The sequence below is a fragment of the Eucalyptus grandis genome, chromosome 2 (genome assembly GCF_016545825.1).
Source record: "Eucalyptus grandis isolate ANBG69807.140 chromosome 2, ASM1654582v1, whole genome shotgun sequence".
Classification (NCBI taxonomy): domain Eukaryota; kingdom Viridiplantae; phylum Streptophyta; class Magnoliopsida; order Myrtales; family Myrtaceae; genus Eucalyptus; species Eucalyptus grandis.
Window position 1 is genome coordinate 45,570,151 of NC_052613.1, and position 20,426 is coordinate 45,590,576.

The window sequence follows — 20,426 nt, forward strand, 5'->3', positions numbered from 1 at the left end:
AGCTTCGCAATGGTCTAAAATTTAAGTAGCTGAAGTGATAGTAAAGAATATTTGTTAAAAAAAAAATGGTTGGGAAAAGAACAAGTTCGAAAATAATTTCACTAGAGTATTTTCAAGTGGCCTATGTATTCTTCCATAAAAACATCACAATTCCCAACCAGGAAATACTTTGAGTAAAATTTGCACGAAGAAATCAATCTGGCTTGCTACCTCTTTATAAAGTTTCGTAATTTCTCTATATCTCACATCTCCCAAGACATAATATTGATTCAGAACCTTTTCCCTACTACGTGAGAACAGGTACCTCCCGGCTCCAGCTCGCTGCTTTGAAGCGAGACGAGTCAACGCCGGAGAGTGGCAGCGCGAACCCCGTCTCCACCTCCCGCCGGTAGGTCCTCGCCTTCGCCTTCGTTGGCCGCTCATCGAAGACTTTAACCCTCCGCCAGCACGTCATGGTTGGCCACATGGAAGAAGCCGAGCCCGGGAGCCCCCCGGTGCGCGCCATTCCTTCCGCGACCCGGTGGCTGACGGGCGGAGTCGATGCCTGAGAGGTCGATGGCGGGGGACTTCATCGGGCCTCAACGCAAAAGGTGTCGGGCGGATGGAGGCAAGGCCCGGAGTCGACAAGGCCTTGGAGTCTTCGAATTGCTTGGGCTGTTGTTGGGCTCGGTCGAAACCTTGGTGTCGATGGACGTCCGTGATTTTCTCAAAGAAGGTCTTCGCGCGAGCGTGTGCACTGTAGAGGGATTCTCAAATTACATTAAACTGAACATTAGTTATAGTCTCTTCCCTAATGATTATACACACACTTCCTTAAAAGCATGGACAAGAAGAAGATTACATTTTGTCCTATGTAGAGCTCTTCAAATCGTTCTTGCGCATTTCTATTCTAATTTCAGTTTCTTAGTAACTTTACCTTCTTCAATTGAGTAAATAATTTCCAATTAATAATGAGTAGTCTTCTTGCACTCGCAACACTTTTTGCTTCTTGCTGCAATATTCAATCAGATGGAAATCTTAAAAATCTTAATGGTACATTCTTTTTCTTACCATTATGGGAACTCACTCTAAAAAGCAAATATTAAATGAATATTAACCTATTCTTTCATGTAATTAGAAACATGTCTTTTACTTAAAAAATTCGAAAAAATACAAGAGAAGCAATTTGAATTTCCTTAGGTTGTGCAAGAATGAAAGTGGTTGCTATATTGTATAAATCATCAAAGAATTTGAAACTTCTTATCAGGAAGTGAGAAAATGAATTACGTGTTTTATCTTTTCATTTTTCTTTCTTCGATTAGAATTTTACCTTTCGTCCCTCTAAACCGCATTCCAATATCAGAGCGACGTGCTTACGAAGCTGAACGAAAAAATTTAAAGAGTGAGACTAATTATTGTTTGGACTTAATATTAGTAGATTATTAAGCAAGTAATAATTTTGGTGGGGGGTTTAAAATAAAACTCAAAAGACAGCTCAGGGATTCTCTCCCTTTAAAGCCCAATAATTCTGGAGAAGAAAAAGAAAAGAAGAAAAGGACAAAAGGGCAAAAAAAGGAGGAGAAGCAAATGAAAAGGTGGGTGGAAACTACAAGAGACGACCCCTCCTTTTTCTTCACTCGCTTCTTCCACACCGTGTTGATCTGTCCGCGGCAGCCCAACCCTCTCTCTCTCTCTCTCTCTCTCTCTCTCTCAGCCTTGGAAACCAGGGCCGGCGCCGACCGCCGTCGCCTCCACGCCGCCGTCTCCCGCGGCCCGCCGCCCCCTCCGATCGCCAGTCAACGGCTGCCGGTAGCCGGAAACCGGCCATTTGCGGGCTCTCTCTCTCTCTCTCTTAAGGATCCGCGTCGATGGCTGTAGGTACGGTCCTTCCGGATTCCCGTTTCGGTCTATGCTTGATTTGAGGTTCGGGAGCTTATCTGAGGAGGGAGGAAGCATTTTGCGGGCGGGCGTATCCTACTGCTAAATATATTACGCAGATTCCGTCGATCGCTTTTTACTGTTTCTTTGCTCTGTTGGTCGTTTTACTTGGTTCGAAGCTGTTTTGTTCGAATTTTCGAGCTTTCTGCATGACGTCGTGGGACGGTCTCGGCTCCTCGTGTTGGGAACTGTGGGGATCCGCTGGTTGGTCCGGTGGATTGAAGTGGGTCGTTTTCAGGCTAGGGTTTGAGTGTCAGGACATGGACTTCTGAAGTTCCATTTCGTGGGTTGTTAAATTAACCCGAGGGCGCCTGATGATTGTTGGGCTATAGAGGGTTTTGGAATGTGTAGTTTATTCATGGGAAATATGTCGCCTTGTCTTTCGGGAGTTCTTATGACTGAGAAATCCTAAATCATCAGATGATTAGACGAACTTAATGGCTGTTATTTAGTAAATTAGTAAATTATTAATTAAGGGGAAAATGCGTCAGTGTATTTTGTTAGTAGTATGTAGGCGTCTCTGGCTAATGTGTGGTTATTTTCCCGTAATGATATGCTGAAAAGATTGTTTTAACCTAATATGGAGAATCGACAACCGGAGTCTACACTGGAGCTACTCTCTAGTTCCCTAGTAGTTTGAGCTAGAGTCTTGATAAAAAAAAAAGGATGGTGCTAGGAGTGTTGATCTTGCATTTCAAGCATGAAATTGGGATTCTGACTTGTGTTAAAGGTGGGGATGTTGATGTAAATTGCCCCAAGAAATGTTGTTTTCAGGTAATGTGGATTGAAGTTAATCCTGTAGATTCAAATATTGGTCTCATTTGGCTATGAGCATGAGTCCTGTCTTTATGTCACTTTTCAAATCACTTATACCGGGTGCCATTGAAAAAAAAGTTGGTGAGCTCGTTGATTTTGAGTCATGTATATTCTGTCTATGGTTTGCATTTTAACTGTTGAAAGAATGGGGAGGCCATTCTAAGAAATCAAAACTATCTAAAGCTAATCCTGTGATTGTATTTCAGTCGAATGTGTATGAATTCGTGCATGGAGTTTGCTTTTGAAAGAAATAAAAGTGTAGTGACTGTTTTTTGAGAGTCTCCTACCGGTTGTTTGATTTATTATTATGTTTGGGCTCTTAGCATGAGACACGTGCAAATACTACTTATCATTCCGGATTTATTGAAATACTATTATTGTGTTTCCCTCTCATTGAGAGCCGCATGGGCATTATTATGGGTGAGGAACTTGGTTGAAGTTTATGCGTTTAATATTTGCGGAAGTGTGAGTGCATGCTTAGATTATTTTTGATGCCGGTACTGACTTCAATATGATTTGTTGTGGAACGTATAAATGGATTAATTTGGATGTTTGGTCATTTTTGTGCTTCAATTGAGAATAAGGATTTGGTTTATGTGCTTAAAAAAACACCATTTGTCCTTCTGTGTGATTAGTGGACTTTCAAACTTCATATTGCTGGTACTCCATGTGATTATGCTGTGGTGCTCCGTTGGTTCATGTAAAGCCAAAGTTTGATATTATAGGGATGTTATAAATACCATCCATATGTCATATGGACATTGAAAGTGCACTAGTATGTATATTTAAAGCCTGAAATGCAGGCTGATAAGTGGCAACGAGTGTTGTTTTACTTTTCGTAGCCGGCTTGGAAAATGATGGTAAGATTATTCTCATTTAGTGGGGTAGGTGGAGCAAAAACAGCTTGAAATCTTAAACAGAAATAGAAGGCTTCTTGAGAATAGTCGTTTGTTTTCCTGGTTCCTTACAGATAAGTAGATGTCTACTGTAAGATATTGGTGCATCAAGAAAAGGTATTTTTATCGTGTGAATATGATCTTATAACTAGTAGAAAAGTCTCCATAACTAGGTGAATGAGTCAAGTATTATGCAACGAGAATGCTAATGAGCTTGACTGAACTAAATTTGTTTAAGTGCATGTCTTCCATAAGTAAATTATTTGGGAGAAAAAGTTCATGCTTGTGAGCGCATTTGTTCACACATTGGCTTTTGACTAAGTACAACCACTATTGCTTTGCTCGTAGACTCTAGTTTTGTGGCATAAAGTATCCCGATGGGGTTGTTCAGTCTTGACTACTGATATCTTTAGTTGAGTTTAGGATAAATTCTCAAACTTCATGATTATTACTTATTATAGATCAAGCATTTGGATATTGGACAACTGAAAAACACCTCACCTATTGAATGCAGTTTCTAGTGTACTTGGAGACCATAAATTGCTAGATTTACATGTTTCCATGCATGGTGGCGGAACTGATTTATACTGATCTCTTTTACATTAAAGTAATGTCTATTGGTCTTTTTCTGTGTCTGTGTTTTAAAATGTGATAGCTGGCTAGACAAGGCTAGACATGATTCAATGCTGGTTAGACATCATTGGACCTTGTCTTGGTCTGCAGCATGTGAAAAAATCGATCCTTAAACGTGATTTGCGATTGGTCTACCCTTTTAATATGGGGGAATATGAACTGTACTTTGGCTTGTTAATAGTAATCTTTTATTGCATGTTTCCTTCTTTCCTATGTTTGGTACATCTATCTATATGTTTAAGCTAGGCTTTTGTCCCCCTTTCTATTGTTTCCAAAATTACACTTGCAGTTAAAGTTAAAACAACCCACCACTCTCTCTTTCATCTAAGTTGGCACTCAATTCACACATATTTAATGGCTACATACTACACATGTTTTCAATTAAATAATCAGTCATTTCCTTTCAAAATAAGCATTCCTTTTCTCTTTATACGAATCTGCTGATGATGATACACCTAGGTAGCATGTAACTTAATACCAGCTGACATTTAACCAAAAGAAAAGGGGAAAAAAACATATACAGTCCATACAAAGTTTAAGATAATTAAAGTAAAGAGATTGGTCCGGTTCACATTTAACATGGCAATTTATTTCAGGGCGGGGCTCTCATTTGCTGATGTGAAAAAAAAAAAAAAAAAAGAGAGAGAGAGAGAGAGAGAGAGAAATGAGTAATGAGTGAATTTTTTAAAATAATAAAGGAAAAAAAAGAGCAGAACTTGTCAGCCCTAGCCACAACATCATCTCAGCTTCCTTTCAGGCTGGTTCATGCCAGTGATTCAGATAGAATGTTGGTTGCCATTGGAAATCTTGTACTGAGGAACTCTATTGCTTCTGTGGTTATTTTTTTGTACAATTTTTTACAATTCTGTGTATGCAAAGGAACTTTAGATTTGGGTGAATATTTGCAGTTCCAAGGAACTTTAGATTACTTGAAGAGCTCGAGAGGGGAGAAAAAGGAATTGGAGATGGCACAGTCAGTTATGGAATGGATGATGCTGATGATATCTACATGCAGTCATGGACAGGCACTATCATTGGTCCTCCTAATGTAAGCTGCGGAGAGCATGCCTCTCTCTCTCTCTCTCTCTCATGCACGCACACTCGAATGCTTGAGCATGCACTTTAACACCGAAAAGACAAAAAAAAGGAAAAACACCCTTGAGGAAGTGAATCACTAGCACATAATAGTATACCACCTCTGCTGCTCTCAGAGTATGGACTCTTAAACCCCTCTGCTGGTATTGTGAGATTCTTTTTTTGGGTCAATTTCTTTTCTAAAGTAGTGGTTGACCAAGGAATGGTGATTATATTAGTGAGCAATCATTCCACAGAATAATTAGTAACATAATGGATGCTGAAATAGGAAGTTGAAAAAGTTTGAAATTAAGTTGAAGTGAATGAATTTTCTTGTTTCTAGAATTTGTTATTGATTGAACTTTATTTTTTTTTTTATAAAATAAATTTGAATTATTCAGCTGTTGGCAGCTGATTTAGTGAGGTGAGGGCTAGTATCGATATATTATCTGAATCAGGTTGAGACATAGGCAATGCACGTTGGGGTATATGTCATCTGCTTGTCTGCTCACACATTACTTGTCTAAAAAAAGTAGTTAAATTCCAAGCTCAAGTAATTTTAAGAGGCTAATATCCAGTGAAAATAGGATGCTCAGACCTGTCTGCTGCTGCCTATTAAATACATTTGATGCGTTGACAAAAGCAAGGAACTCAATATTGATCTTACTGTTGCATAAATTTTGTTTTACTGAACTGGCTCATGTGTATGACATCCAAACTTTGTATTTTACTCATCAAAGAAATTGCCTCTGTAATTGTGTGGATAAAATTCCGATCTTGCATTTTTGTATTTTACTTCTTAGTTTTGGACAACACTAGTGAAGTCTCTGAATGCTGAAATGCAATTTAACTTCCAAACTTTATTTAGCACTCATTTTCTTTCTGAGAAAACTTTGTTTTGCTTATTGACATATGCTGCTGGCAGACTGTTCATGAAGGGCGTATTTACCAGCTGAAATTGTTTTGCGGTAAAGATTACCCTGATAATCCGCCTGCTGTGAGGTTCCAGACTCGGATAAACATGACTTGTGTCAATCAGGAAACGGGCGTGGTACGTGAGCAACTTTGATTCAATTCTTCACATAATAATTTGATTGTTTTGAACTCATTGCTGGCTTTCTACCAGGTTGAACCTAGTCTTATGCCAATGCTTGGAAATTGGAAAAGGGAATATACTATGGAAGACATATTGTTGCAATTGAAGAAGGAAATGTTGTCTCCACAGAACCGGAAGCTAGCACAACCTCCTGAAGGTGAGAATTAATGGCTGTCTGTTTTCTTATATCTTCTTTCGACTTCCAGTGGTTGGCTCTTTGAATGTACACTTGTAAGCCACTGTCTTTTTTGGGGGACACATTGATGTACCTACTTAGATGACACGAGATTTGAATTTTCAAGTTGGAAATGGTTTGGAGGAAAACCAAATGAACTCTCGTCATTGGAAGTTAAAAGTCTCTGAACTGATTTTGGGATTATGGTTTCTAAGCTCTTAGCATTTGCTTTGAAATTGCAGGCATTTTCCCCTTATAAGTATCTAGATAAGTTTGGCTCATGCCTGATTATCATTGAGGGTATGCCTCTTCGAATTGACTTGTTCAAAATGGCATTACATTCCTTTGTAGTTGGAGAAAATAGTAGCTTACTCGTAGTCAGCAGTGAAATACTTCCAATGATTGGAAGCTACTACCTTGTTTTATTAGGTTATTATGTGACTGCAGATTTGTTTTGAAATCCTGGTAAAGTTTTCTTTTTCCCAAATTTATTTATATGGTGCAATTTCAGGAAATGAAGACGCGAGGATGGATCAAAAGGGGCTTGTTGTAAGGTGCTGTGTCATGTGAGGGAAGTTCATGTGGTTATGTATATAAGCACATATATACTGCTTGCAGTAACGTTGCTCGCAGATATTTATGTCGGAAGATTGTTGTATCTGAGAAATGTCTGATTAAAACAAATCAATCATCCCTCTCATGTTTCGTATTGTTTCCCTTGTTGTGTCTACTAGTAGCTGAATAAGTTCGAATATAAGTATCCCTCTCATGTCTCAGTAAAGTTTTGCACTCTCAGCATTTTGTATTTGATACTGTATTTTTGCGCGATGTTACATGCAAAAATGCTTCAGCCTTCTGTATCTTCAAATTCCATAATGCAGAAATGGCACACGGACAGTTTATGGGTTTGAATTTCACCGTAGACCCTTAAGTTACATGAAATCTTTTGCTGCAAATTGGTGGTAGATTCTTGGCGTCCTGACCATTAGGCAAGTCTAAGTAAGTTATGAACATCCAACCCTAGAGCTTGGTGAATGAAGACCTCCGGCGTATTTAAGCTTTTCAAGCATGGTTTACATGATGCTTTTTGTTTGCGGTTGAGTTTACATATGAAAATCGAGGGAAGTTGGATTTTAATAAGGAAAAATTAAAGATGAAAAGGAAAGGTACTTGATATACCAGTTTGTAGGTTTGATACGGGACCGATCACGTTATGGAGGAGCTCTCATTCTTCCATATATATATTTCTGTTGGGAAAGCATACTTGGTGTTGTTGGAAATAGACAAGGGCAGACCAACCGCTCTGCAATATGCGACCTGTACGCAGCCATTCTCGACCTGGACACCCTTTCCAACTCCGGTGACCTCCCTCTATCTCGGCGGTCTCCTGCTGGATTACTCTTCTGACATGTTAATCTTGAGTCAGGACATCGTCACGTTCCCATATGGCTCTCAGTTCAAGTTCTACGCTACAAGACCAAAGGCTCAAGCCATTGCGTGCGATTAACAGAGACGTGAAATCGGATAGCTAATGGTTTTAGTTTACTTAAAGCATTCACATATTCTTTATAGCTAATGATTTTAGTTTACTTAAAGCATTCACATATTCTTTTTTTTAGCTCGGCGGAGACAGAATGCTTTTCCCAAGGATTGTCTCAAATAGAAATAGAGGACAAAGTAATTAGGAATATCATTAAAAAAACCTTATTCCCTATTTTAGAGGGATCGTCTAGAAAGCAAATTCTTTTTTTCTTTTTTTAAATTTAAAGGCATTCAAACAGAAAAGATGACATAGACGTTATGGATTGAATTTTTTTTATATTTCATTTATGTCATGTCAATTTAGGAATTGGATTTTCCTTTCATATTCTGATCTGTAGCGAGGGAGGGCAAGCAGTAGAGTTCTTTTCCTAGAAGTTTTCTTGCCTTTTCTTTTAGATAGTTTAGACCTTCAGGCAAGCTCTTTAGTACACTAGAGTCAAGCATAGAACTTGGGTTAAAGTGAGAGAGCGGAAGATTGGAAGCGAGTATCGAAAGTATAATCCATGTGGTGCACCAGAAGAACTTGCTCTTTAGGGACTTGGGATTCATATATTTTCTGACTTCTTTTTATTAGGCAGCGATCTTGAACTCATTATTCCATGGACAAAGCTCGATTAAACTTCTCAATCACGTGATTCACGGAGATAAGATTACGTGGTGAGTTTTCGGGAGCTTCTTATCGTTTCTATGAGAGAGAGAGAGAGAGAGAGAGAGAGAGAGCTTTTTCCTCTTTAAAAATGCTAGAAATAATAAGATCGGTCTACAAATTGACAGGTGAAGTAATGTGACAAATTTTTATTGAGTATTAATATTGGCTCACTTATTTACATGTTCATTTTGAGTTTGCTATCTATTAGTTTACCAACGTTACAAATCAGTCCTAATATACTATTGACACCAAAAGATGTCCAAGTCCTCGATCAGCAACTAGGTTGGCAGAGATCGGAAAAGAAGTAGTAGAAGCAAAAATTTGCTATGTGTTGAGATCTTCTCATCGGCAAAATTTGTTGGTTGACAAAAAAATTAATTTTAGCCAACGGAGCATATGGGTGGAAATAATCAAGTCTTGAAGCAAAACGTTGGCAAATGAAGGTTGATTTAATTGACAGCAAGGCCATGATTGGAAATATAAAAAAAAAACTATCTAAGTAGTGGAGCCAACGATTTTGGATACAACCGTAGAGGGCGCCCATAAAGAAGTGCATCCAATGCAATTATGAAGTAGTGGAGCCGAAGATCTTGAGAGTAATTGATAATGGCAACTATGAAGAAGTGGAGAAGATATAACGGTCAAATAGTGGGGCTAGTTATTTCTAGATAACTGTATGTAAATAGAAATTGCTGCACTGTAGGAACCACGTAGAGTATGTTTTGATTTTTTTTTATTTTTTTGTAATTGTTGTTAACTATCGATAACAAATATAAGTATTTGAATTGTAATTTGCAGAAAGGATAGCCAATTAATCAAAAAGCACCGGTTGTTTACTTTTATCTTTTATTTTATCTTTACATTCCAATACTTTTTAGATGACTGACAATAATTATTCCCAATCTCAATACCCTTAAATTTCTTGTCTTGTTTATGTTTCCTGCTCAAGAATCCACAAAAAAAATCCCTTTCACGCTTTTTATTGTTATACTCATTGATCCATATTTCAAAAGGCATTTCGCCGACACTTTTTGGAAAGCTAGCATTGTTAAGTGGCAGTCAAACAACCATGCTCGATATCTAATAAAGTTCTATCCATTTTTTTTTTTTTTAATGAAATCGATTGTCAGTGTATTTAGCCTTACTACTTCTCTGATGCTGAAGAAATAGAACAGAATAGTTCCTTCTGGCAAATCGGCTCCAATAAGACATCCACGGTAGTGCCTCCATCCATGGTTGCCCTTAGACCCCCCGTGATCTCACTCCTCGTTCATCATCAATCCCAAGCTCCCACATCATCTTCCTCCCTCCTCCCTCACGTAAGTCCTAAACTTCGTTCTCACCATACTTCCAACAAGCTCTGCTTCGCCAAGCCACTTCCATGAATCCTTGATCACACACGAGTTCCATCAGACACCACGACGTACTCGATCCCGGTCATGTCTCCCACCATATCGACTCTTTCTTCGACCCCTCTCTCCAAGCTCTCGCTCCTCCTTCTACACCTCCTCCCCTTCTCGCTCCTTGTTTCCCCGTCAACTTCGTCCTTCGACTCCTTCATCTACGTCGGCTGCTCTCAGTACAAGCTCTCCCCCGGCTCACCTTACGAGACCAGCGTCGACTCCGTCCTCACCTCTTTCGTCAGCTCCTCCGCCTCCTCCTCCTACAACAACTTCACCGTCCCGGGCCCCACCCCCTCCGACACCGTCTACGGCCTCTACCAGTGCGGCGGGGACCTCGCCGTGGCCGACTGCTCCACCTGCGTGTCCCGTGCGGTAAGCCGAGTCGGGACCATCTGTGCTGGCTCCTCTGGTGGCACGCTCCAGCTCGAGGGCTGCCTCGTGCGGTACGACAACTCGACGTTCCTCGGTGTGCAGGACAAGACCGTGCTGCTCAGGAGATGCGGGCCTCTGGTTGGGGCTACTAATTCTGATGAGCTGACAAGGGGCGACGCCGTGCTTGGGTACATAGGAGCTGGGGACGGGAGCTACAAGCCGTACAGGACCGGTAGCTCGGGGAGCGTCCGGGCGGTGGCACAGTGTGTGCAGGACCTGGGCGCCGGCGATTGCCAGGACTGCTTGACGGAGGCAATCGGACGGCTGAAGAGCGACTGCGGGACCGCGAAGTGGGGCGACGTATACTTGGCCAAGTGCTATGTGCAGTACTCGGACGGCGATCACACCAGCAGCGGACACGGTAAGAGGCTTAGCGGCCGTTTATGGGGTTCACTTACGGTGCATCGCTTCTTAGTTGGGTGTGTTTGTTTCCATCTGTTTCAATTTGTTCAAAACTTTGATTGCTATTTTCCTGTGAAGTGACAAATGACTGTTTTGAGCATGCTTATAATCGAGAAGAGAGTTGGGAGATCTAGGAAGAGTTATGGTTCCTGCATGGGAGATCGTTTGGCTTCGAAATTGAAGTTATTTAAGTTGCGAAAATCTCAGTTAGTTTTGATGCTTGAATAGAAATTCGTTCCCAGAATAAGAACAATATGACAATGTGTGGACATTAATAATTTGTTTTCAGATAAATTCTTATTCTCAATACGGTTAAGTTTTTTTCGCTTGCTTTATGATTGCATCGGATGCCCAAAAAAGGAGCTGCTATATTCTTTGATTTGCCCTTCTTATGGATTTATATATATTTGGCAGATGCTCGAATAGGAGTTTTGAGTTGAATAAAAGTAATTGAAAGAAAGTACGAAATTCTTTCGAAAGTTCTCAAGAGGTCACATCACATCGTCACTCTTCTGCCCACTTCACAGCCCCAATCCATCGTCTTGGTATAGTTAGAATCTCGATCTCAGTGCACTTCGATTGTTGCGTGTGGTTCAAGATAACAAATTTGGATTGAGACAGTCACGCTTCGGCATAGAATCGAGAAAAGGTGAAGAATGTCTCCATATTCTCGAAGTTCACTCCCTGCTCGTTCTTTGCCCTGGACGTTAATCGTTATCCAGAGATGATCAAAGTGACTAGAGTTTCCCATGGATTTCTAGAGAAGTCCTCATTCACCTCTTGTTCGAGGATATTACAAAGGTGAAGAAGAGGAGGCCACATATTTCATTCGGATTTTGAAAATAAATGACTCGATGGTATTAGGAAATAGGAGTCTTTTTTAATTCCACGAAAACATGTTTCTAGAGAGATTGGAGAGATCGCATATAAATACACAACCCAATTTGACGAGGGTATTAAACGATCATCGAGGCTAAAGAGGCTTGATAAGATGAGAATTTTAGTGACTTCTAGTATTAAAAGGGTAGGAACGAATCAAATCACACACTAAACATGGAAAAAAAGATTTTCAGTCATATATATATGGAAATAATTCACAAAAAACACATTTTTGTGAAATGATGCAACGACAAGTTTAGTGTTGGAACTCCAATATTATATGTGCTCAGGTGAGAGCACTACAAAGATGGATGACATCTTGGAAAACTATCTACACATATACCAAAAGACAATCGTGACCGACATTATGTAGATGTTTTTTTGAGTATTAGAGCACCACATATGGAAATTACGACAAAGTGTGTACATAGATATGAAGAGTTACAATTGAGGAATGATCTCTCGAGGGAACGAACTGCTAAATAACTCATTTAGCATAAGCAGCAAGTGGTATTAAACTATCCTTAAACGTCTTCTAGGTCGCACGTTACAAGTGAGTTTTGAGGTTGTTTGGTGTATGTTCACCCTTCAATCGATTATAGGCCCTCTGGAAGGTTATCAGGAGATGATGAGGAATCCAATTCCACTAATTAATTAATGATTGCAGTGTGCTCCACTCGCGGGCATTTAATTAACAAGTGAAATAGAGCTAGCAAAGCCACAGTGAATGTGGGAACAGTGCATGATCGAATCTAATCATCACCTACATTATCTATAACCCTAAAACCTAAGGAAAAGGACTGTCACTGAAACTAAAGGAGGATGCAATCGCACTACAGTAATATTCTATCCACCCAGATGTAGATAGAATATATTATATAGATGTATCGTGTTGCAGTTGGATTGTGTTGTTCAGTAGCATGTAAGTCCGGGCTGACACATGATGAAATGGTAGCGTCCTAAAATCAAGTCGAAGTATAATCGTAAAACTGCATGATTTACGAAGCACTTTTTTTTTGTATGATAGGGTTATAAGTGCGTAAAAGATGGATTGAAAGTAAACTTGAAATTGTAAAGACTGTGCTATTGGAAACAGGTGCAGCTGATGAAGAGGTTGAGAAGACTGTGGTCATCTTGATCGGTGTCATTGCTGGGGTCGCAGTCGTGATTATCTTCCTCTCTTTAACGGCAACGATGTGCGAAAGAGCAAGAGGTGTAGACTCTTTCCTTTCTTTCCTTTTTTTTCTTCACCTGGCTAGGACTGCATAATTTATTGAATTTTCCTATTCACTATGGTCCTCTCTTTTCTTTTCTTTTTTTTGAATATTGCAGGCAAATAATGGCCACAAATTTGTGAACGTGACATTATCAGCTGGCTGATTTGCAGCTTTTGGTTCCTTTTTTAAGTCTTTCAAATTGCTACTCTCACTTTCGGTTCATGCTTTAGACCTTTTCATTTCCTCTCTCTCTCTCTCTCTTTCTGGCCTTGGGGACCGTCTCTTCCTATTTTTCTCCTGTAAAAAGAAATGTCAAAGTTTAGTTTATGAAAGTAGGAAAATAATGCATGGTCTTGTAATCTCTAAATTGTATAAATCAAGTTTATCTGAGCCGTTGATTATAGTGACCGTGGTGTATAGGTCAAGAACTGAATAGATAAATGGTCAAAAAGACTCGAAGTTGTGTAAAGATGGATGGTCAAAAGACTCAAAAGTTCATGTCTTGATGAAATGGAATCACTATTTCTCGATGCTTTGGGCTGTTGGTTTCCAGCTTTTCATAAAGCACCAGTGATGCCTGCCCTTTATTTTGAGGTAGCCAAAAAGTCCAGCGTGATCCAGACACATCTTTGTGTCTCGTCTCGAATCTGAGGGAATTTCATTGTTTGCCCTCACACGAATTCAAATTCAGAAGAGGTTATGTCCCCGAGAATTATATTCCATCTGAATTCATCACGTGTGCTACTTGGGTAATGTAAAGACCAGAAGCTACTACTACTTTATAATATTCGCTTTGGGCTTTCAGTCCTCGTGACTTTAAAACGCGTTATACAGAGTAGAGAACCTAAACCTTATAAACTAGCCCTGGATTATCTCCCTAAGCAATGTAAGATGTGCTTGGCTTCTTGAGTCGCCCGCCAATGTGGCCTCCCCTATTATTCCATCCACGCTCTCAGAATCGCCACATTCTCCATCCCTTATGGCATAGCGCTCTCGTTGTGGCTCCACACGCTACCACGTTCTCTACTTCACGGCATAGCACCCTCGCTATGGCCCCACATGCTGCGGGAGTCAGCTCTAATACCACCTGTAAGGACCAAGGGCTATCACCGTGTAATATTGTCCGTTTTGGACTTTTGGCTCTCACGATTTTAAAACGCATTACACAAAGTAGAGAACTCAAGCTTTATAAACTAACCAAAGACCCCCCTAGCGAAATGGGACAGGAGACATGTGCCAAGCTTCTTGGATCGTCCACCGACACAGCCTCCCTTTCCATCCCAGCCACACCCTCAGGGTCGCCATAGGTAAAATCTCATATGTACTAACATTAGGGGGAGAGTAACTAGAAAAAAGATCCATGTTTGATGTCTCTCTATGTCACGATGACGTTCTGTTTTTGCATGAGTATGTGCAATGATGCGAAGGTTGTAAATGCTCAAGTGGGTTTTGACATCCGAAATTACATTCATATACGATTGAGAATTCTTTTTGAGGTATAGGAAATGGTGATCAATAAGGTTGTTTCGATGAACTAGTCTTTTACATTTTTTGCTAATACGATTTAAGGGCTTGTTCCAATGAACTAATCTTTTACATGATTTACTAATACGATTTAAGGGCCGGCTTGTTTGTGCTTCTACCATTGAGCTTGTTGGACTTTAGAGGTATATTTTAGATATAGTTGTGATTGTTATTCACTATATTTTATTTCATCGAAATTCGATTTGAGTTAAACAAAGCCCAAATCAACCTCTTTGATAACAATAGGTGTTGAAAAATAATTTACTCAACAGTTTATAAAAAAAAAAATAATAATAAGTCATTCTCAACCCCTTTTCTTAGGTTATGTTTGATGATCTAGATTCGAGCCCAGATAGGATAATTGTTATTGTATCTTGTGTTTGGTGATGTTTTCCGGATTGGATAAACCCGGATACATCCAAAAAAATGTCAGATAAGAAATTTTGCATAGGGGTGGGATAAATCTATGTTGAACATAAAATTCTAAAAATTAACTTAACAATTCCCATGCATTAGGAAAACTACACCTTGGAGACTCACTGTCCTTGGCATGGCACCCCACCACCACTCTGGTGGCCGTCCACCATGATCGTTCGTAACTTTGGTGTCCTCGAGTATTCTTGCCAATGCCCTTGCTCATAGCTCATTTGGAAGGGTAGGGCTCACCCCTTCATTCGTTGCTCCCTCTTTTTCTCAGTCAGTTTTCTAGCTTTTCCATAATCAACTCTCAGTTTCTCTGTCTATTTCACATCTGATTAATCATTCTCAACCTCCATTGTCCCATGATTTCTCTCCATTTAACTCTAAACTAGGCTCTCTTTGGCCTTTAGGCTATTGCTTAAATGGAAGAGATCACTCTCCTTCATTTCGCTTTATACCTTGCCTCCTCCATCACGCTCCCCCTACCATAGTAGCTTTGCCTTCAAATCCTATCTTAGGTTTTCACCAAACATACGAGAGTATATTTCTACAATTTGGAGGATATTTGGAGGATTTCAAATCTCCCTTTAATCTCCCTTTATCCTACCCTATCCTAGTTCGAATCTGAACGACCAAACATAGCCTTAGGGTTTTCTCTTTTTCTCAGTCACAAACCCTTTCTCTAAGATTCCCTTCCTAAGTCGCTCTCTCTTCCTCTCCATTTACCTATCTACCTCCTTATCTTTTCATTTTCAAGACTTCTTCGTTGATTTTATTGACATTGCGATCTATATCCTTCAAGAAACTAGAGACTTTTGTCCCTGTGAGCTTTAAAAATCAAAGCGTAAGCGCTTCGAAAGAATTAACTCCCTCTGGATCTACTCACTCGCTTTGGCCCTAGGTGCTTGCTCCAAAAACTCGAGTGCTTCACAAGTCTCTGAAACTCTTCTCCTGTAGCATGGTGGGTTTATCTGAAAGTGATTTTTGTGATTAACTGGTATCTATTATGCAGTTCTTCTCTCCCAATTTAGAGTTAGATCAAGATTTGGGTGCTCTTCTATCTAAATCTAGATATGGATATGAGATTCACAATGCCTGATTGGTCCTCTTTCAATATATTAGTGTTGTTGTAGTCTCTATACGGTGATGGTGCAGGAAAGGCCAAACCTAGGCGCACAAAGTTGTAACTACTAGAAAGGGAAATCTTAGCAGGTGATTATTACTGATGATGAGGCGAGTTTCAATGATTGACTGTCGAATGAACTATGATGCTTTGACAAATCCGTTATCGTGGAGTAAGCGAGTCTTTACAGGTGGTTCCAAATTGATTCATTTTCAAGATTTGCACTTGATTATAAGTTTTTGGGATTGGTTTTGTCTTGAAGTTATGTATCTCTCTTTCATGTGAAATGAAAATTTTCCTTCCAACAAGAAAAAAATCATTTAACAAAAATAAGAACGTTGGATAACCATAACTAGTTTTGACTTAAAAATTCAGTCAAGGAAAATCACTGAATTAGCTAAGTAAGGATGTGGAATTAATTTCATCAATTGTGAAAATGCATTAAAAATAGAAAATAAATCTCCCCTTTTACATTGTTCAAAGCCTAAAACCTATCATTGACATTGACAATGTTTAAGTAATCGAGTTTGAGCGCAACATTCCATGTACATCTAGACTTTCTCCTGAACATAATAAAGGATGGATCTCGTATATTGACAATGTTTACATCTAAAGATGCCATGCGACCTTTGTACATGATCCGTCACGGATCTAATGCAGAGAGACGTAAAGGTCCGAATGTCCCCTAGTATCTGATTCGATAAAAGATTTTCCTTTGATTGGTTGGCTTCACCCTCTTCTAAGTTGCGACTATTTAGGAAATATTATATTATGGAGGCATCAGATCTAAACAAAACACACCAAGGGATCGAGCTCCAAAAAGCCAGTCGGGTTGGTGATTACTAAAGTTTGGGACATATTCCGTGTTCACTTCTGTCAACTCGAGTCCATTTATATATTTATTTACATAAACACTTTCATGAACTGTAGTAATTTCATCTGAATTATTTGATTCCGTTCAGAATCGAGAGCGCATCAGAGAAATCCTCTTATGTAATCACTGGATGGGCTTAGGTGGGACAGGAGCAAAGGGCGAGGCCTAAATTTGTCAAAGCCCAGCTTTTATATACAAATATTCGGGTCGGGTCGGGTCGGGTCGGATCGGATCGGTCGAGCTTTCGCTAAGCCCAAGCCCATCCAAAAATGTCATCACGGGCCCTTCCGCTTCCATGGGCCGTCCAGGCCACGATCACAGCGCAATTGAACACCACGGTTACATAGGCCTCGTCGTGGGCCCAAACCAGGAATGGCCCATGAAGAGGTAAGCCCGGAGGAGAGGCCGACAGGGGGGGGACAAAGAACGGCCCGGCCCATTCCTCACCCTCACTTGGCACCTGTCTCCAACCGCCACGTGTCGCGGCCGCGAGCTCCCACCTCCCAACTTCTTCGCCGCGAAGGAGAAGGAAGACTAGAAGGAAAATCCCCAAAACGACCCTCCCTCAAAAGGTCTCCTTCGTCAAGAAGAAAAGCACCACCCTAACAGATCGACATAAAACCCCCATAAGCAAAAGCCCAAATCTGCAGAGCTCAGATCTCCAAATCCTTTCCTTCCCTCGGAAAAACCCTCGCGCGCAGATGGCTCTGGAGTGGGTGGTCCTCGGGTACGCCGCCGGCGCGGAGGCGATCATGGTGCTGCTGCTGACGCTCCCGGGGCTCGACGGCCTCCGGCGGGGGCTCGTCGCCGTGACGCGGAACCTGCTGAAGCCGTTCCTGTCGGTGGTGCCGTTCTGCCTCTTCCTGCTGATGGACATCTACTGGAAGTACGAGACCCGGCCCAGCTGCGAGCACGACGCCTCCTGCACCCCGTCGGAGCACCTCCGCCACCAGAAGTCCGTCATGAAGAGCCAGCGCAACGCCCTCCTCATCGCCGCCGCCCTCGTCTTCTACTGGCTCCTCTACTCCGTCACCCACCTCGTCGTCCGCATCGAGCAGCTCAGCCAGCGGCTCGAGCGGCTCAAGGCCCGCGATTGATCCCGCCGGCGCCCCGCCCCGCCCCCGCGAGATGAGTTGATTTTCCTCAAGATGGCGTTCCTAGTTTTATCCGTCGTTTTTTTTTTTTTTTTTTTTTTTTTCCGATTTTGCTGTCTGAATACTCTCGATGATGTTCGAATATTTTCTGGAATGATCTCCCGACATGGAATCTGAATATAATGTCTGTTGGCGTTTCATCTGTGTGGAGATCTTGTAGTGTTGTGGCTAGCTTTCGGTTCGTTGTGTTGGTTATTGTGGGATTTGAAGATGAAGGTGGAGGTAACCTGAGGGTTGGATTTGGTAACATCGTCGATTAGTGTCGGGCGAGGGGGTTGCATTGACTTGCAGATTCATTGTGTGAGTTTCTGGGGTGGTTCGATTGAAGTGTTATTGATGCCTAGGGTTTATCAGATCCGGTTTGAGAGGATTTTGCTGTAGGCACAATCGAATTGCAGGTGCGCTAATCGTTCTTTTGCTCTATTTTTAGTGAGTATTAATTGCTTGGACGGCACAGAGTTCGTGTATGGAGTTTCCCTGTGCTGTCCGATTGGTTCTGAGTATCCCAGCGTAAGTTTGCTTAGTGGGGATGAAATGCAGATGGTTGTGGAATGGGATGATGTGGAGTAACCTTTTGTACGAGAAGATTCACCTGACAGGGTTAGACATCGAAAAATTTATGGGACTAGAGTATGAGCTAAAGGAACTTGTGGATTTAGCTATTGCTGCTAAATGTAGTTGTGGACAAATGGCCTTCCAACAATTGAAAGGAAAAACCTTTCTTTCGATCGTCAAAACATGAATTGCTTTTCCCCATTTGTTAGGCTCTGCTGTGAGCTGTGGATTGTGATTCATCTTTTCTGCACCAGATAACGTGATTGATTTAGTAATTTGTTGGCGAATACAGTAGGAAAATGAATTTTTGCCGGTCTCAGTTTGGTTCACATAAGATCAGACTCATGCTTGGAGCTTTGCCAATGGCAACATGACTGTTTCATCAGATGCACTCCTTTGGGCAATTCAAACTTGACGTCGATGCAAGACTGATTATTGAAAATGAATAAGAAATTAGGCCGTATTGGGGTCGGCACTAAAGACTGGAGCAGTTGAGTGTGTGAGAATTGAGGGTCACCAAAATGTATTTTCATATTGAGTGGGAGGTTGATGATGGGCTGAGTTTGTATATTAGATCAACATCTGCACCCAGATCGCTTCTTCTAGGTCATATAAGCTGCAGTGAAAGAGGTCTTGCGACTCGCACCTGCCTGCAAGTTGAATATTCTGAATTGCCCAGAACCTGGTATGCTAATTGAGGTCAACACAATTTATGCACACAATGGTTAAGAGACTATTGTCAGTTGTAGGATGATGACTCTCCTTAGTTCACCTAGAGACTTTACTGAGCACCCGTGGGATAGGATGTTCTCAGATTTCGAAAAGAACATGCTCCGAGGATATAGATGACACGACCACTGAGAAAGATGATTCTCTTAGAGAGACTCTTCTTTAAGTGTCTTGAAATTGCTTCAGGGGATGTTACATCCGATTCATGCCAATTCGGCGAAGCTAATCTTTTCCATATGCTTGGCTTGATGCGTACTCCGATGCAAGTCCCATTACGCTGCGTGAAAGGAAATCTACTGTAACATGTGCAGAGTGATCCGGTTTTGTGCCTCGTAACTCTTCTTGAACTGTCAATCAAAAAAAAGAAAAGAAAGTCTCCTTTAACTATACTGTATTCACTGTTCTACTTGTTTTCCCGGAGATCCAGTAGTTTTCGCAAATTGATACGGACCTTAAAAGAACGCCTGCCCAGAGAGTGCGAAGCTACAAACCACACATGCAAGTCTTGGGTCCAAAATCTTCTTCTACTTTGCAATTAGGGTTATCACAGTGGCCAATAACCACAAGTTGCTAATAACCGCAATGCTCGCATTAAGTTCTATGTTCGGGGGAGACGTCCCGAAAGCAAATGAAATTCTTCAAAATCTTGTATGATGATATCTTGGGCAAATTTTATTTATGACTTGTAATGTACAATCACAGAATTATGGATAAGAGTTTTGAGAGTTTCTCTGAGGCAAGAGAACCTTGGGATGAAGACTGTGGTCTTTGGAAAGTGATACGCAGAGTCCCATTCAATGGCCGAGAGGAAAAGCCCAGCGCGCTGGGAAAATACACACATCTCTGATCTCCCTCTCCTCCTCTTAACTACTACCTCATGATGACATGCTAAATCAGATTTACGAGGGGCACGCAA

At 41.0% G+C, this 20,426-nt stretch overlaps 3 protein-coding genes across 4 annotated transcripts; all 3 read left to right on the forward strand.

Annotated features, from left to right (window-relative positions):
* Positions 1–1,604: 1,604 nt before the first annotated feature.
* On the forward strand, positions 1,605–7,467 carry LOC104433239 (ubiquitin-conjugating enzyme E2 variant 1A). Of its 2 annotated transcripts, none has more exons than XM_010045924.3 (5): positions 1,605–1,857; positions 5,171–5,310; positions 6,262–6,387; positions 6,463–6,589; positions 6,850–6,902. In XM_010045924.3, the coding sequence occupies exons 1-5, from the start codon at positions 1,848–1,850 to the stop codon at positions 6,864–6,866; spliced, it is 420 nt and encodes a 139-aa protein (XP_010044226.1). In that variant the 5' UTR covers positions 1,605–1,847; the 3' UTR covers positions 6,867–6,902. The 2 variants fall into 2 exon arrangements, with proteins under 2 accessions (XP_010044226.1, XP_010044225.1); XM_010045923.3 differs by lacking the exon at positions 6,850–6,902 and adding an exon at positions 7,119–7,467 and having other exon boundaries at positions 1,610–1,857.
* Positions 7,468–9,893: 2,426 nt separating this feature from the next.
* LOC104433238 (plasmodesmata-located protein 6) lies at positions 9,894–13,532 on the forward strand. The gene is made up of 3 exons (XM_039305853.1): positions 9,894–10,994; positions 13,011–13,127; positions 13,247–13,532. Exons 1-3 carry the CDS (start codon positions 10,238–10,240, stop codon positions 13,252–13,254), a joined length of 882 nt encoding a protein of 293 aa, XP_039161787.1. The 5' UTR covers positions 9,894–10,237; the 3' UTR covers positions 13,255–13,532.
* A 4,097-nt stretch (positions 13,533–17,629) lies between these two features.
* LOC104433237 lies at positions 17,630–18,596 on the forward strand. Its single transcript, XM_010045920.3, has one exon. It carries the CDS (start codon positions 17,774–17,776, stop codon positions 18,167–18,169), a length of 396 nt encoding a protein of 131 aa, XP_010044222.1. The 5' UTR covers positions 17,630–17,773; the 3' UTR covers positions 18,170–18,596.
* The last annotated feature ends 1,830 nt before the right edge of the window (positions 18,597–20,426 follow it).